Source organism: Triturus cristatus, chromosome 1_2, assembly GCF_964204655.1.
Source record: "Triturus cristatus chromosome 1_2, aTriCri1.1, whole genome shotgun sequence".
In the NCBI taxonomy this organism is placed as follows: Eukaryota; Metazoa; Chordata; class Amphibia; order Caudata; family Salamandridae; genus Triturus; species Triturus cristatus.
This window is the reverse complement of record NC_140580.1, coordinates 854,839,868-854,858,041: the sequence shown is the minus strand read 5'-3', so window position 1 is coordinate 854,858,041 and position 18,174 is coordinate 854,839,868. Positions and strand designations below refer to the sequence as shown.

Sequence of the window (18,174 nt, the reverse complement as noted above, 5' to 3'; positions counted from 1 at the left end):
CTTTGCGATAACAAGGGGGACTAGACAAGGTTGCCCTTGTTCCCCCTTGTTGTTCGCATTATATCTAGACCCATATCTACGCAATTTATCCTCTGCGGCAGATATTATACCTGTAATAATTAATAACTCATTTAAAATTTTCGCCTATGCGGATGATGTTGCCGTAACTACCATAGACATTAGACGTGCACTACCAAAAATTATGCTCCTGGCGGAAGAATTTGGCCTGTTATCTGGCTATAAATTAAATGTAGCCAAAACTCAACTAATTCATTTTGATTTTGGCCGACCTAATGAATTAGTTTTTGACTCTGAAGCCCAATATCTGGGGATAACGATTTCATCTAAGGTCGATGAGATTGTACGTTTAAATACTGAGCCTGTCTTGGACTCTTCTAATAAAACTCTGGAGAGATTAAATAATTTGCACTTCTCTTTGTATGGCCAAGTCAATATAATTAAAATGCTAATCTTTCCAAAGTTTTTATATTTATTCCGAACCATACCACTCTTGTTCCCGGCATATTACTTCACCAAAATTGATAGAATGATCTCCAGATTCCTGTGGGGGTATCATCGCTCTCGTCAAGCGTTGAAATGGTGCTCTTTACCCAGGCTGAAAGGGGGGTGGGGGGTTCCTAATTTACAGTTGTATTATTGGCTTATTTCTTTAAGATTTATGGGTATACTCCTTTTCTCGGATACTTTCACTGAAGAATCCGTTTATCCCTCAATCTATGAATTACTGCTAGGCAAAGCGGCTCCTCAATGCTTAGTTAAAATCATTGAACCCAGTTATTATAAAAAAACCAAATTTAAGATTATTTTAGCCTGTGCTACAATTTGGCGACAATTCAGGAAAAAAATTCTTGGTCTGGGTGAAATTAGCTGTTACTCCCCAATGTTTAACAATCCTGCTTTACCTCCCGTCTTTCATGACCAAATCATAAGAAAATGGCTTTTCTCAGGAATACAGATTTTGGGAGACTTATACGAAGATGCTCAATTCTCTTCATTTTCAGCTCTCCAAACTAAATATGGTCTATCTCAGCATCATTTTTTCAAGTATCTCCAGATCCGGAGTTTTTTAGAATCAAAAGGTCTTCTCACTCATTCCTGTATGAACCCTAACAAGATATTAGAAACTACGAGGAAAGCAAAGAAAATAGGCCCAGTCTACCAAATGATTATTAATCAATTTGAAGACGACTTATCTTCTGTGGAAAATGACTGGCAAAGGAAGCTAGATTTAGTAAATATCGACATAGGAAGATCAATCGAGTTATCCATTAAGGTACTCTTTAACGGATCCCTTCAAAGCCAACCCTTTATGTCTATCTTCGATCTTTATTATTCTCCCGTTAAGATAGCTAAGTGGAAGGCTGGCGGTGTATCAAGATGTAATCGCTGCAATGAGGTGGATGCGGACTCCTTTCATAGGTTTTTTAAATGTGAGAAACTTTCTTGTTTTATTATTGCTATTGAATCTTTTATTAATAATAATCTAGGGATTGCTGTGAAATTTTCTCCTGATTTGATAATTTTTGGTATTCAAGCAGACCAGTCTGGGATAAGATCCACGGCTGAAGAAGCATTTTTGTTTATCTGTATGTCCGTTTTTCGTTTCTGCATCACTTCTCGCTGGATTGATAATGAACCCCCAACCTTTCATCAATGGCAATGTAAGCTACTTTCTATTTATCATTTAGAATTGGCTATGTATAGGCTTAAGGGGATAAGGAAAAAAAGGCAAGGATTAAAAATCTGGGATCCAGTCACTTACTGGATTTAAGATACTTCCCTTATCTGTTTTTTCTCGCTGTCTATTTTTTATGTATATTATCTCTGTTCCTTCTTACATTTCTCAATGCATGACTGTTTGTTTAAGTAAAACAATAAATAAATTAAAAAAAAAAAATAGCACGTCAGTGGAATCAGTCTCACGGTCTATTGACAGATCTGGTGTTGGTGGACGGCCGCACGCATCCCTCTCTGCAATGGTGGAATCCACACAACCTTACAAAGGGGCTGCCTTTCATCGACCCGATTCCACAGACCGTGCTAACAGCAGACCCATCACTCACTGGTTGGGGAGCTCATCTCCTAACTCACACAATTCAAGGATTGTGGAGTCAAAAGGAAAAGCTTCTCCACATAAGTCATCTGGAGCTGTTAACAGTCTTCTTAGCGCTCAAAGCCTTCCAAAGTCACCTTGTAGGCAAAGCTGTCCTGAAACGCACAGACAACATGACAGCAATGCATTACATACAGAAACAGGGAGGAACACACTCACTCCAACTGTCACACTTTGCACAAGACATTTGGAGATGGGCCATTCATCACAAGATTTATCTCCTAGCGGAACACCTCCCAGGAGTGAACAATCAGATCGCAGATCTCAGCAGACGGAGACAACAAATTGACGAATGGGAACTTCACCCTCAAGTTCTCCTCCCCTTCTTTCAGATGTGGAGCTTTCCAGACATGGATCTGTTCACCATACACCAAAACGCAAAATGACCAAACTTCGTCTCCAGGTATCCACACCCATTATCCAAAGGCAATGCTCTATGGATGAACTGGTCAAGGATATTTGCTTATGCTTTTCCGCTTCTCCCACTCATTACACTAGTGGTTCAGAAGCTCAGACAAACATCCCTCACACTAATCCTAGTAGATCCCACTTGGGCTCGCCAACCTTGGTTCACTACCCTCTTAGAACTATCAGTAGTTCCTCTTCAAAAGCTACATCTCACATCCAGTCTCCTCACGCAGAGCCACGAAGAGATGAGACATCCAGATCACAAACCTCTCAATCTTGTGATTTGGCAGCTGAAGTCATAGAGTTTGGTTATCTAAATCTTCCACCAGACTGAATAAATATTATCTGAAAGAAACACCTTAGTTATAGATTCCTTACCTTAGAATTACCCCAGGCGTCAGACTGGATCCGGAAAGTTTTTAGTCAACAGTACCTCTGCGCATCGGAAGGTGGCATCGGTCGGCTCCTCGTCCGTAGTCTGCATCGTGGTCGCTGGGATGACGTCGCAGCAGCTACTTAGACACTGACGTCAGTTCGTTTTTTTTCCGCGCCAGCCAGCGCAGATCCGAGAAGAGCGGTACCTCAGTAATTTTTTGATTAACTTTTTCTCGACTTTTGTCGACGTCTTTTCTCAAGTCTTTGACTCCGTAAGGTGCACGAGGGATGCCCGGTTTCAAGGCGTGTGGATCCTGCCATCGCATGGTCGGTGACGGATCTGCACCGCGTGAGTCTTTTTTGCCAGTAGCGCGACCACGACCCCAAGTCGTGCTCAGACTGCCAGTTGTTGACGCCGAAGGCTTTGCCGGAGCGGTCCCCAAAGCTGCTTGAACAGCGGCAGTCTGTGCCGTTCTAGGTCCCGGTCGAGAGGGAGGTTGAGGGACCGGTCGCGGAGCCATCGCCATTCCGGCTCAGTCATTGAAGTCTTCGCACTCGGGTCGGGTAAGCAGAAGAAGAAGTCGAAGAAGCATCGTCGCTCTTCAACTTTTCCTCGTCTGCCGGCCGATCCGACGAGGCGCGTGGATGGTGCCAACCCCGCGGCTCCGTGCATAGAGCCCGAAGGGTCAACTCCAAGCTTCCCTATCTTTCCCGGACCCGGAGCGATCCCCGCCCAGCTTCGTACGTTCTACGAGGCGATGCATGCCATCTTTGGGCGGACCGACCCTGCCGGCGCTTTTTCAGGCCCCGCAGAGGAGCCTAGGTCTTCGCTGCTGGCGGCTCTGGCCTCGGCGCCGCAGGCCCCCCTTGGATCCAGGCCTGGATCAGGATCGGCGACGGTTGACCTTATCACATCTCCAGCGGCCCCGCTTCTGACGGCACCACTACCGTGCCCTACACCGGTCAGCCCCCCGGCCGGCATCCACCACAGCCTCCTTCCCGACGTGGACACAGAGTTGGCGCCGGGTGGGGTTTTCTTGCCCCTGTTCATTCCTGGGGCCCCTTTCCGACCACAGTGCCACCCAGAGGAAGATGAGGACGACTGGGAGGGGTCAGGTGACCCTTTAACTGACCAGCATGAGCCTGAGCAGGACTGGAGAGAGGAACTGGGGCTTGTTGTCTCCTCCTGGCTAAGGAGGCGGGGGCGTCATACACTGTGGTGTTGTGCAGGGCGTCCGAGGCTCTCAAACTCGAGCTTCCTACGGTGGCGGTCAGGACTAACCTCCTGACTGAGGTGCTTCAACCGGCGCTAGCCTCTGCTTCCGTTTAATGAGGCCCTCACTGACGTCCTTTTGGGCACGTGGTCCAGGCCCAACACGGAGGCTCCCGTGGACAGGATCATCGCCTGACGCCACCGCCCGGCTCCTGGTGACCCCACTTTCCTCGCCCAACACCCCACCCCTGAGAACATAGTGGTCCCAGCCTCCTCTTCTAAAGGTGTCTTCCCTATCGCACCACCAGATAGGGAATCAAAAAAGCTGGACCACCTTGGAAAGAAAATGTTTTCTTCTGCCAGCTTTGGACTGCTGTCGGTAAACACTGCATGTTTGTTGGGCTGTTACACCCACTCTGTGTGGGAGATGGTGCTGCCTCAGTGCCCAGAGGAGGCCCAGGCCGTACTCTCCGTGCAGTTGCCGAGGGGAGAGACGCAGCGAAGTTTACCATCCGCTGTGGGCTGGATACCGCCGACGCACATGGCAGGACGATTTTCACGTCAACAAGGCAGATAACGCGCTAGAGCGCTTTAAGGGCTCTCTGGCCACGCAGGTCCTTGGGCCTCTCCACCACCCATCCTGCACAATCTGCCTTTCTCCCCTTTCATGGCTACGGAAGGGTGCTCCACTACGTCCCGCCCAGAGCCACAGGCCAGCGCAAGCTGTTCAGCCCTGGGGCGGCCGGTGACGTGGGAACCACCACCGTGGTTCTGGGGACCAGCAAGCGGGCCAGTCCACCACAGCCCCCTCTGCAGCAGCTTCCAAACCCTCCTAGTCTGGCCTTTCAGGGCCAGCAAACGCCAGTGGGCGGCAGGATCCGCCATCACCTCCCCCACTGGCACACCATCACGTCGGACAGATGGGTTTTGCAAATAGTTTGAAGGGGCTACTCCTTCCCCTTCGAGACTACCCCTCCCTCGCATGTCACCACAGTACCATCGCATGTCCGAGGATCACCAGGCCCTTCTCCAACAGGAAGTTTCGGCACTCATGACCAAGGGTTCCATCGAGCGCATTCCTGCCCCAGAAGTAGGTTGTGGTTGCTATTCCCACTACTTTCTGGTACCCAAGAAGCACAAAGGCCTGCTTCCTATCTTGGAGCTCAGGAAGGTCAACCTCTTCGTCTGGAAGGTGACGTTTAAAATGTTGACTCTCGCTCAGGTCTTGTCTGGAGACTGGATGGTAGCGTTGGACTTGCAGGACACTTACTTTCACATCCCAGTCCTGCCGGCCCACTGGTGTTACCTGCAGTTTACCGTGCTCCCCTTTGGCCTTGCCAGCGCCCCTCAGGTGTTCACGAAAGTGATGGCGGCGGTCGCAGCCCATCTGCGCAGATCAGGGGTTCCAGTCTTCCCCTATCTCGACAACTGGCTGTTGAAGGTGGGCTCACCCCAGGCTGTTGTCTCCCACCTCCAGACTACGGCCGATCTCCTGCATTCTCTGGGGCATCAACGTGCCGAAGTGTCACCTGACCCCCTCTCAGAAGCTCCTCTTCATCAGAGCGGTTCTGGACACGATGCCGTTTCGGGTTTACCCTCCCGAACACCGATTCTGATCTTTCAGCCTCTATCCCAGGTTTCGGTCAGAATGACCCTCAGTCTGCTTGGTCTGATGGCCTCCTGCATCCTGCTGGTGGATCATGCCAGATGGCATATGCGAGCTCAGCAGTGGGACCTGAAATTCCAGTGGGCGCAACATCAGGGCAATCTTTCCGATTGCGTCCGGATCTTGGAGGGCACTGCACACCAATTGCAGTGGTGGCTTACGAACCAGGATTGTCGGTTGCAGATCCCTCTCCCTTCCCCAACCAGAGTTCTCAGTGGTGACCGATGCATCACTTCTGGGATGGGGCAGCCACATGGGGGAGGTGGAGATCAGAGGCCTCTGGTCTCCGGCAGAGTCTGGGCTCCACATCAACCTTCTGGAGCTTTGGGCGATTTGTCTTGCACTCAAAGCATTCCTTCCCTCTGTCCGGGGAAGACTAGTACAGGTGTTCACGGATAACACCACCGCCATGTGGTACTGCAACAAACAAGGCGGGGTGGGGTTGTGGACCCTATGTCAGGAGGCCCTCCGTCTCTTGACATGGCTGGAACATCAGGGCATATCCCTGGCAGTTCAACACCTGGTAGGTTCTCTGAACACCAGAGTGGACAAACTCAGCCACAGGTGTATGATGGATCACAAATGGCGTCTTCACTCGGAGGTGGTGCAAGGTCTCTTATAGCAGTGGGGAGAGCTCGGTTAGATCTATTCACCACCGAAGAGAGCACGCAATGTCAGCAGTTCTGCGCTTTGGAATTTCCAAGGCGGCACTCGCTAGGCGACGCTTTTCATCGCGAGTGGTGTTGCGGTCTTCTATAAGCATTTCCGCCTATACCTCTTCTTCCCAGAGTGCTGAAGAAGATTAAGCGCGACCGGGCCCAAGTCATTCTTGTGGCTCCGGATTGGGTGAGAAGTGTCTGGTATCCCGAGCTGCTCAACATGGCCATCGATCCTCCGATCCGACAGCCTCTTCGGGAGGATCTTCTGTCGCAGCAGCAGGAGACTGTCCTCCACCCGCACCTGTCCAGCCTCCACCTCCTTGCGTGGAGATTGAGCGGTAGCAGTTGACGTTGTTTGACCTGCCTCCCGAAGTCTGCGATGTTATCTTGGCATATATGCGTCTCTCCACTAAGATGGTATACGCCTGCCGATACAATAAATTTGTGGCATTGTGCACAGCAAAGGCTGTGGATCCCCTTTCCACCCCCCTTTCTGAGGTTCTCTTGCTCCTCCTTTCTTTGGCCTAGCAGGGCTTTGCTCTGGGTACTCTAAAGGGCTACCTTTCGGCCATTTCAGCCTTCCTTAGGCTTCCTGATCAGCCTTTTCTTTTCAAGTCCCCGGTAGTAAATAGATTCCTTAAGGCCATTACTCATCTATTTCCTCCTGTTCCCTTTATAATGCCCCAGTGGGACTTGAACTTGGTTCTTACCCCTCCTATGTGCGCTCCCTTTGAGCCACTATATAACTCTCCACTCAGGCTTCTCACTTTGAAAACTGCCTTTCTGGTGGCCATCACCTCTGCACGCAGGGTGAGCTAAAAGATCTTTCTTCCAAGCCTCCCTTTCTGGCTGTCCATCCAGACAAGGTCGTCCTACGAACTAGACCTTCCTTTCTTCGAAAGGTGGTTACTTCTTTCCACATTGGCCAAACCATCACTTTGCCCACCTTTCCGCATCCTTCAAAAGCGGAAGAGAGGCTCCACCGTCTGGATCCAAAACGTGTGCTTTCCTTTTACTTGGATCGCACCAAACAATTCCGGGTGGACGACCAGCTCTTTGTTGGTTACATGGGCGCTAAGAAAGTTCGGGCTGTGCACAAACTGACCATCTCCAGGTGGGTCATTTTGTGAATCAAAGCCTGCCATTCTTTGGCAAAGAAGGAGCCTCCAGTGGGACTGCTCGCCCATTCCACCAGGGCGACTGCAGCTACCAGTGCTTTGGGACGAGGAGTCCCCTTAAATGACATCTGACTGGCAGCTACATGGGCATCGTTGCACACGTTCACTAAACACTGCTGCCTTGACAGCCAAGTCCGGAGAGACGGCTTCTTTGGCCGCTCTGTTCTCCAGGATTTTCTGGTGTGAACTTAGTTCGCAGACCCACCTCCGGGGTTGGTATTGCTAGGGTATCTATTCTAAGGTAAGGAGTCTATAACTAACTGTTTCTTTCAGATTATCAAGTTACTTACCTTCGGTAACGATATATCTGTAAGGAATCATAGTTATAGATTCCTTACCGCTACACCCATCCTCCTCGTTCTGCGAACTGACTTCTGTGGTTAAGGACGTCCTTTCAGGGCCCTAGTTTTGTGCACCAGTGGTCCGTGTCTTGCAATGCTCTGCGCTTCTGGCGTTGAAAGTCATGTACAGAACTGACGTCCGCGCGCGAGGGCGGCGTCTATGTAGCTACCGCGACGTCACCCCAACGACGACGAACTCTGAGTCGACCAACACCACCTTCCGACACGCAGGGGTACTGCCGACGAAAAAATTTCCGGATCCAGCCTGACGCCTGGGGGTAATTCTAAGGTAAGGAATCTATAACTAACATATGTTTCTTACAGATATATAGTTACCGAAGGTACGTAACTTGTTCGTGAATCCACTTGATGCTTCTATTCAAAATATCATTTATCTGCTACATTTACAACGTTTGAAGTTAGCGTACACATCTATATGCTTACATCTCGCTGCAATAGCTATTAATCTTCAAAATAGACAACACCTGTCCCTTTTCAGAGGGCCCGCTATTAAAGCTTTCATGGAAGGACTCAATAGAGTTGTTCCTCCACGACGTCCACCTGCTCCAGTGTGGAATCTTAATATTGTCCTTACCAGGCTAATGGGTCCACCCTTCGAGCCATTACATAAATGTGACCTACAGTTTCTCACTTGAAAAGTAGCTTTCCTTATTGCTATCACATCACTCCGAGTGAGTGAGCTTCAGGCACTAACCATAGAGGAACCATTTTTACAAGTACACCAAAACAAAGTGGTTCTTCGATCTGTTGAGTTGCCTGTGTTCTTTCCTCAACCAGATTCTATGGCAGAATGTGCTCTACATACTTTAGATGTTAAAAGAGCATTGATGTATTACATAGAAAGAACAAAATCTTTTTGTAAAACGAAACAACTTTTTGTCGCTATTGCTCCACCACACAAAGGCAATCCCATTTCTAAATCAAGTATTGCATGGTGGATAGTTAAATGTATTCAGATATGTTATGCAAAAGCAAAGAGACCATTACCAATTCCCCCAAGAGTGCATTCCACTCGCAAACTGGGGGCTTCTATGGCTTTCTTATGAAAAATTCCCATAGATGACATCTGTAAAGCTGCAACATGGGCTACACCACACACATTCACAAAACACTATTGTGTAGATGTGTTAGCCAGACAACAAGCTAATGTAGGCCAGGCAGCTTTACATACACTATTTCAAACCACTGCAACAGCTACAGGTTAGCCACCGCTTTGGGAGATTACTGCCATAAAGTCTATGCATAGCATGTGATCCACAGCTCACATACCTCGAACTGAAAATTCTACTTACTCAGTATGCATCTGTTCTTGGCATGTAGAGCTGTAGAGTCACATGCGCCCACCTACCTCCCCGGTTACCTGTATCTGTTCTAGTACTATCTAACTTAGATAATTACACATGGATATCTCTGTTCCACTCTTACTTACTCCATTCTCACCCTCTGTGGGGAAAACAATCTACCAATAGAGTCGATGCCCATGCACACTATCACCGAAGGGAGGACTTACCTACCTCGTGACTGGAAAGACTTCTTCGAACAAAAACAAAGTGCAAACGTCTGGGCCCAACATCAGATGGCAATCTATGCACAGCATGTGCCTCTACAGCTCTACATGCCAAGAACAGATGCATCCTGGGTATGTAGCATTTTCCATTCCTCATCTACGCTCCTGCCTCCCTCTTCTGTGATCTGGAATTTTCCATGTAGAAAGGTCAATCTGCACATTGGTCAGGGCCAGTTAGCTGTTTGGCTCTGCGTGTAGGGGCGCAAACAACCTAGAAAGGAACTGACACCAGCATTCAGAGCTTATATGGAGCTCTGAATGCCACTTTTGGCATGGAATGACGTTGGTGCGGTTGCGCACGACACCGCCTACTTGTGCTTACAGGTACTGCTTGAATATTTCCAGATCCAGTCGAATGCGTAGGAAATATTGTAAAGGTGAGGAATCTGGGGTTATCTACCAGGTACGGCGAAACTGAAAGTAAGTCACTAGTTATTTTGGGGCATAATTATCAAATAAGGTCCAAAGTCTCCTACTTTAGTGTGGGTTCTTCTTTGTTTCCACCAAAAAAGCTAAAAAACACACCTGCAAGCAAGAGGAGTGTCTCCAGTGCACTGCTTGTGTGTCATAAAGACATCCCAATATTTTTCGCTTTGTAATCGGTCAGCTCAAAGACTGTACTTTGCGCATCAAATAATTGTGAAGAATACTTTTTAAAACTGTTTTTTGCAAATGATGTTAGTATAACTACAAATCAATTAAGATGCCCCAATTGCAATCCTTTTATGGATGTTCAGTAACACCTCACATTGGCATAATATCGTACATTCTTAAATTAAAGTTTGAGGATGAGTGGTTTTGTAAGGCCATAATGCCCTTGAAAAATTGTACAATATCACACCATAGACATTTCCTTGACACATACCATCTTGAAAACAGCTGCAGATTTAATTTTTTCAAGGGCAGGAGTAAATCGCTTTCCAGAGTGGATATCGGAAGAGAAAGCCCTCGCAACTGTTAGTGTGGAGGATAAAAGGTTTTTCCATGTGAAGAAAAGGTGCAGTTGCTCAAATGCAACAGCTTTTCCCCATGTGTAATTGTGCAGTTTTGTAAGTGTGTGCCTGGCAGCCTCTGCTTGTTGCAGATTTGTAGATATGACTGGAAAACCTTTATAATTCACCAAAATTTGTAACTCTCCAGCAGTGTCTGTAACCACACCGTAATCCATTGAATGCTATGATCCGTTGCACTTTGTAGAGTTGTTGAATCCTTATTTCCTAGGATAAGTTGTAGGTGGTGTTAATAGCCGCTTTAGTGGTGGTGCTTAATTCTCTTGCAGTGATTTTTTTTTCCCCTTTATTCTAACAGGGAGTAGCAGCAGTGCCCTTGGACTTCAGAGCCTTGGTTTATCTGGTCAAGCCCCCAGCTCTTCTTCTCTGGATGCAGGAACACTATCTGATACCACTGCATCAGGTAACTGGGTGTGGTCAAAAGATCGTTTTTTTCCTTTTTTTTTCCTACTTTTTTCTAAATATCTTATTTCATATCTTTGTTCAACATGCCTACACTTTCTTGACCTAACCATTGATTAGCCCTATCTGTTTAACTGATGAAAAGATGGATTCCAAGGTAGGACACTCTTAGTGCACTGCACGGTATGGCCTTTAAAATGGACTTACTGCGAGTACACTTTGTGCTGTGCGACTTGTCACACAACATGTACTACCACAAAGGTAGTCACTTTCATCCCATAGTGTGTATTGACCTGATTGTTCACACTCTGATTTGTGCCATGATGCTTGGAAAAAGGATCTCAGATTGCCATTGGTACAATGACTTGCTAAGTGGACACTGTAGATACGGTGTTTGCCGTGGCTTTTGTAATAGATATGGGTCTGGGACTACACTCAACCACATAATTTCAGAATAGAAAAGCAAACTTCTCTTGGAGAAGCAGTGAATGTAAGCAGAGTTATGGCACCAAACTATAAGTATGCGGTACAACTTCCAAAGAAGTTAAGTAAAGATAATTGACCGAATCAAAGCAATGGTGTCTTGTAAAAGTAAGGATATAATGCTAGAAAGCTGCTTTGCAGGTGTTAACTGGAACATTTCTTTACCAAGATTTTCCTTTCATGGTTTGAGCGTTTGACTTTGTGAAAAGGTGTTTGGTGACTTTGTGAAAAGGTGTTTGGTAGCTTTATTTTAACAGAGAGTTCTCCATCATAGGAAATCATCATTGAAGTATTAAAAAAAAACAGCTTCCTAACCAATGGTAGGACAGTTTAATGATTAGTTTCCTACAATCCTGCCAAAATTGAATGAAGTCATGTCATGGCTTGGCTTGATTGTGAAAGGTGGTTAGCAATGCCTGATTGAGGCACCAAGATTTATCTGTAATAACCTGTCAACTTCCTGCACAGACCCAGGTTTTATGAGTGGTCTGGACCCTACTGTGAATTAGCGGAAATGTGATGCATTGCACAATACCAATTTATTGGAGGCCAACAGGACACATCTGGAGTTGCAGGGTACCCTGTACTCCAATCTGTCTGCAACCCAAGGGGAGGAAGACAGCAGATGCCCTCTGTTATAAATATTTTGTGAGACCTGTAGGCAATTGACAGAAGAGGAGGTAGGAGCAGACTAGGGGGCCGCAGGCAGTGGTGTAACAAAGCGCTGGGCCTGGTGAGTAGTAAGCATCTGCCATGCTGGACCTGTAGCCTTTTGACACTAGTTTTGTGGGGCAGAGAAGGTGACCCAGCAACATTACATGACCCTCACAGGTGGCTGAAGTAGGTGATTCTGAGGAGGCCACAGAATCATTTAATGCACCAGGAACACCCATCCACCAGTCCAGCAATTAATGCAACACATGAAGCGTGGCACACAGGGCCTTCGGATTGTGAATTAAGTTACAAAACTGGGGTAGAGATGGTGATATGGCGTTCTCTCCACATCTAAACACCACCCCACCCCAACAAAGTCTTTACTCCTTCCCCACAATTCCTTGAAGGCCTCAACAAATGAAATACTCTCTTCGGAGCGTGGTCTGGAGATTTGAGGACTTTGTTACATCAGCAGAAAAAAGAAAATACCAAATCCTTCTCCCTCTGAGCTTGCCCCTGATACCAACATCCTGTATTGGTGTATGTTGCCTCTCATAAAGATCCAGGTGGCTCCAGCAATGATGGGCAGAGCTACATTTCAGGTAGCCCAGGTCAATGCCCTGATGGCAGTGACAAAGTAGCCTGAGTGTGGCCAGCATAGTGGCACTGCTAACAGGAGTGGACAACTTCACATAATAAACCCTGGATAGTATCGGACATTGGATTGGTAACGATTTGTCCTGGAGACTCATACTGCTTCTGGTGAGCTTGATGTTCATCCCATACTATGATGGATCAGATGGCTCAGAGACCTTGGAGAATGAATGAGGGGCCCAACATTGGCAGTGTCAGGGGGTTCATGGGACTGTATAGAGGCTGCCACATTGGGTGAGGTATGGTTTCTCTTTGAATAATCTCCTGTCCTTTAAATTTGGCAAAGGACAAGGGGAATCTGCCTCTTAACCAGAAAATTTGATTAGTAGGCTAAGCAGTCATAGGCTGCAGTTCACAAGGCTGTGTTACCCTATAACCACCCAGTAAGCTTAAAATGCAACTTCTTCCCCTGAAGTTAATTTACAGGAAATTGAGACACAAGAGCAACTTTGGAGGCAAAGGTGAGTTAGGTGGATATGGACGTGGTGTTATTGAGACAAGATTTTTAGCAGTGTAGTTTAGTCATTGAGGTGGATGGTCATGAGTCTATCTTGAGGATAATGTTAAAAACAATGTGAAGTATCTTTATGCCACAGCTAAGAACGTGGAGGAGCACATAGGAGATGCAGAAATCTGGGTATGCCACAACAGTGTAGATGTCTGAATTCCTGAGAGCGCTGAAAGGGAAATATCCTGAAACATTCTTTGAGGGCTGGCTGTGCAACATGTTGATTGCTGAGGAAATTACCACATGCTTCCTATTAAAGTGAGCCCATTGAGCGCAAACTCTGCATCCCCTCCATGAGCCCTACCACGACCAATGGATGCTAAATGCCTCAGTTACAGGGATAAAGATGAGCCCTCACTATGGAACACAAGTGAAGGAGTAGTGTTTGAGGCCTCACATGTGATGTTTTTCGCAAGTAAAACCAAACTTGCACAAAAACAGCAAAAATTGATTGACGTAGTCAATAAAGGAAAGACAACTGATACTGTAGGACTACATGTTACTTCTCCTAGCAATGTTGAAGGTGATGCATATCTCAGACCTTTTTCTTAGATATTCCAGAATCAGTCTGTGAAAGAGTGAGTAGTGGAGCGCAAGGAACTTAGACGCCAGACAGGGGTTCAGTATGTGGAACATTGGCTACAGACCCCTTCAGACTGTGATTGAAGGGCAAATGAGGAGGAATGAGTGGAAGATGAAGATGGTCTCCTGAATTGGATGCATGCCCAGTGGGGAGAGGAACAGAAAATAAACTCCTGGGAAGGGAGGTTCCAGAGACAGTGACAATGAAGAGATGGGACTTTGCTATGGGGTGGAGCAATTTATGAAAGGGTGAAGACCGTTGGTGGAGATATTTTCTGTAATTTTTCCCAGGGCTGCGAATAGGTACCAGGGGGTAAAAACATCCACAACAGGAGTGCTGTTGTTATGTTTGCCGCATGTGTAGCTGTAGATGCACATGCTGTGCATACTCCTGCCATATAGTGTTGGGCTTGGACGTGTGCAAGTTGTTTTTCTTCGGAGAAGTCTTTTTGAGTCCTGAGTAATGTGACTTCACCTGTTGCTGGTAATGCACATGGACTCCATTGTTAGTGTTGCTTGAATATGAATTTACCTTAAATAAAAAGACAGGAGGCATTTGGCAAAACAGGAACAAGTTGGTTTAATTAAACACAGCAGCTGGGAAAGTATCGATAGAGGCTCGTCTGAAGACGGTCTCTGAGTACAGAAGTTTTAGACGCACATATATACATTTTGTGGGTACAATAAAACACTTCAACAACAGGTACAACCATCTGATAAGGGAGACACAGAAGTCTCCCGACCCCAGGGAGAGCTAGTGTGGGTCAGTGTGTGCGTGTCCAGATGTTCAGTGTGGTGAGCACATGATCACTCCGTGTAGTGTACATGTCATGTCCTGATTGGCTGAGTGTTCCTAACTACACGTGTCATATAACTTTGTGGGAAACTCGCCTTTGGCCAAATGAGTTTTATTGGGGTCATGTTTGTGGTGTGACTACCTATCCTTTGGGATCGATCAGGGTTTTCCCTGGATGCGCGTTTGTCTTTGGGATAAGTGTAACCCCACCTGTGACCTGTCAAGTGGTAGGCTTGAATTTCGGTTGCAGGGTCTGTTTGACCATGTGTCTCTGACTTGGAGTTGATGGGGAGGTCATCTCACATGAATTCGACATCAATGATGTGAGTTTGTGAGTGCACGTACGTGTAACATGGCGGTCATTAATGTCATATTTACATATATTATCATTATTTTACATACAGTCGTTACATCGTACATCAACATTGCTTTCACTGAGATTGATGTCATTATGAGTGCATAAGTTAGAGTGTACATTGGCATTGGATTTACTTGTATTGACATCACTCTGCGTACATAGGTACAGCGTACATCGGTATTGCATTTCCTGGTATTAACATTGTGCGTGCATAGATTACAGCATACATAGATTTTGCATTTATTGGTACTGCTGCTGCTATGCATACATACATCTAGATGTACATTGTTATTGTATTTATCGATCTCACCATTAGATTTTTTTTTTTTTCTCCACCATCTGGTTCAGATGTGTCCCCTACAGCTTCAGGTCAACGCCGTTCAGTGTTCTTGCCAGGCTCGCTCGGATCTGTTCCTCGTTGGGAGGGATAGCAATTGTATGTCCGGTTTCATGTATCGCTCACTGCCTTCAAATTGATTCTGTGGTTTGTACATTTTCGACACCTTCATCGCCATCCCCGACGCATGAGAATGTCCTAGTGATGGAAAGGACTCAATTATGTTTCTGCCCCAAGTGTCACTCGAAATATCCGAGGTCTGATCTCCATCACGTTTGTGACCTCTGTTTGTCCCCCGACCTTCAGGAAGGCTCCTGGATTGCATGCCTTGCAAGAAAAAGACCCTCAGTAACCGCCGAGCCCGATGTGTCACCTCAGCTCCCAACTCGTGAGACCGACAGCGATCAGCAACTGAAAGCTTCTAGTGTAGAGATCCAGGAGCTGTCGTCAGCAGAAAGTTGTGTGTCCCCATCTGCCTCACTTACCTTCACTTCCATTGTTGCTCTTGTTCTTTATGCCAAGGAGAAAGAGCCTCTACCGATGCAATGCTGACAAAGACGATCGCAGTGAGTTTTACCTTCCCACAGACTGCACCTCAACATCATTCGACTCCAGAGAAGTTAGAGCTTTAAGCTCACAGACCTTTCATGAGGCTTATGGTCCATCACGGCCGCATTGTCATGGTCGGCACCTAGTAGAGGGATGGTACTTGACACCCACTCACTCTTCGGTGCCGAAGACTTTCTCCAAGCCTCGTCCATCAACCTTGACTGCTGCACCGTGTTTGGCCTCCCAGGTATCCTCGAGAAATGCCTCTGGGCCTAAGGCCTCAGATCCGAAAGCCACCTCCATGCATTGGGAAGCATTGGCTCCGAAATGGGTAGTGTCCACGTCTGCCTCCTCCACTTCCTGTACCACTCCCCACTAGGCCCACCTCTCCATTACTGCCTATGAACCTTATGCCACACTTCACTCACCTCAGGGTTCTCTTCTTTCTGAGGGGCCTGCGGATCTGTTCAAAATTTCCCTATGACCCTTACGTCCTGCCATAACACACACATCCACAACAGGATTCCTGGGAAGATTGACGTGGAGCCCCCAGCTGACACTGATCTGGCCCTCTATTCGGCCAAGCCTTTACCTCCAGATGACAACACCTCATACCATGAGGTTCTTCATCATGCAGCCACCTTCCACAAGGTGGAGATGCACAAGCAGCCTGAAGAGGAGGAATTCCTTAGAGACCCTCTCCTCCACACATAGGTCGATGCACTATCTTGTTATGCTTAAGAGCACTCTTAAAACCTTCTAATTAAATTCTCAAGGAACCAATTAAGGTGCGAGTTATCATGCCAAAGGTGGATACAAAATATAAAGCATCCCTCTCTACCACCCCCTTCACTGGCCATACACACAGAATGGAAACTTGCTAACTCGCCCTCCTGTCCGAGAGAGCAAAATTAATTATGTGGCATGCAAACCTGTTGCTGTTCAGTCTGCCAGGCATTGGCAGATTACTAATTCAGTGTGCCTGCTCTCTTGGTACGACCATGCCCACTGGGATGAGTTGGAAGATCTGATCCAGCATCTTCTGGATCAGTATAAAAACTGGGGTCAGCATTTGGTGGCAGAGAGAAAAATAATATTCAGAGCATGTGTTGACTGCTGATACACCTGCTGTGTGCACTCCTGCTATTTAGTGTTGGGCTTGGACTCAACAACTTGTTTTTCTCAAAGAGGTCTCCTGCTGTGGATGTGACGTTGAGGCTCCTCCTCTTAGAGTGAATGTGCATGTTCAAAGGTTCCATTGCTAGATTGATGTTTTTTTTCCGCAATTAGTTTTAGATGGATAGTGCTGTAGCTCCGTACAAATTTGGCGCCTTTGGAACTTGTCAACGTAATACGGACTCAGAGCAGTTTCGCCACTACAATACCTCGTTCTTATTCTTTGACAGTCTAATTGTATCTGACGACCTCAACTGTAATGTCTATTGAGACACCTGCCTCGTGCATACCCCTTTTCCCGTGCTGTTGAGAATACTGGGCTCTGTGTGATCGAAAATGAGAGGTACCTTTCTGAAAGTGTCTACAGACGCGGTTCAAAGTATGCGTCCTCTGGTCAACACGACGTCTGCAACTTTTGCTTGTTGTCGGAGCACAGCCGAGGGGATTGCACAGCCTGCGACCCCATCAATAACAAGAAAACCATCATGGGGTCTCAAGGATGGGGAGAACATGGCGGCCGTGAGCTGAGCGGTCGCTTGCTGTGCCGGTAAAGTTCCTGTGATGCCTCGCTGAATAGCCTCGTTAGAAATAATTTAAAGATGCTGGAAGGGGATCTATGAAAATCGTCTTGGGGATTGCAATAAGATTTACCCGTATAAGTAATTGATTAAAAATATTGCCGACCGGCTCACCTGGTGATGTATTTGGTGGCGCCGACGGACCTCCCGCGTTGCCTTGCTGCCGCCCCGGAGTTGAGGAGGGGGCGGAGGTCTACGGCTTGCCGGCTGTTCTGCGGAAGCCTTTCCCGGTGTGTATCCGAGAGCGGAGAAGGCAGAGTCAGCACTAGGCGGGCAGCGGGAGCCGCTATACTCGCCACGCTGGAGAAGGAATGCGAGGCCCCGGGAAGGCTGCAGTCAGTAGCGGTATTGGTTGCATCGGTGTCCAGTAGAGACGGCGCTCTGAGCCAGGTAGAGGGCGAAACTAAGGAGTTAAAGGAAGTGAAGGTACCGGGGGCTCAAGGGCTGGATGAGGGCCGTAATATCAAAGGATTCCAAGATGGCAATCCTTTGGGGTCGCATGTTGCACCTTATTGCCTGAGGCGA

At 47.2% G+C, this 18,174-nt stretch overlaps 1 protein-coding gene across 14 annotated transcripts in view; it reads left to right on the top strand.

Moving 5' to 3' along the window:
* Window positions 1–18,174, top strand: part of UBR4 (ubiquitin protein ligase E3 component n-recognin 4) — a 1,980,383-nt gene that overhangs the window by 1,355,676 nt on the left and 606,533 nt on the right. For all 14 annotated transcript variants that reach the window (XM_085609056.1, XM_085609055.1, XM_085609054.1 and 11 more), the window contains one exon: window positions 10,871–10,975. In XM_085609056.1, the coding sequence (XP_085465182.1) occupies window positions 10,871–10,975 (105 nt within the window). The remainder of the gene's footprint in view (window positions 1–10,870; window positions 10,976–18,174) is intronic.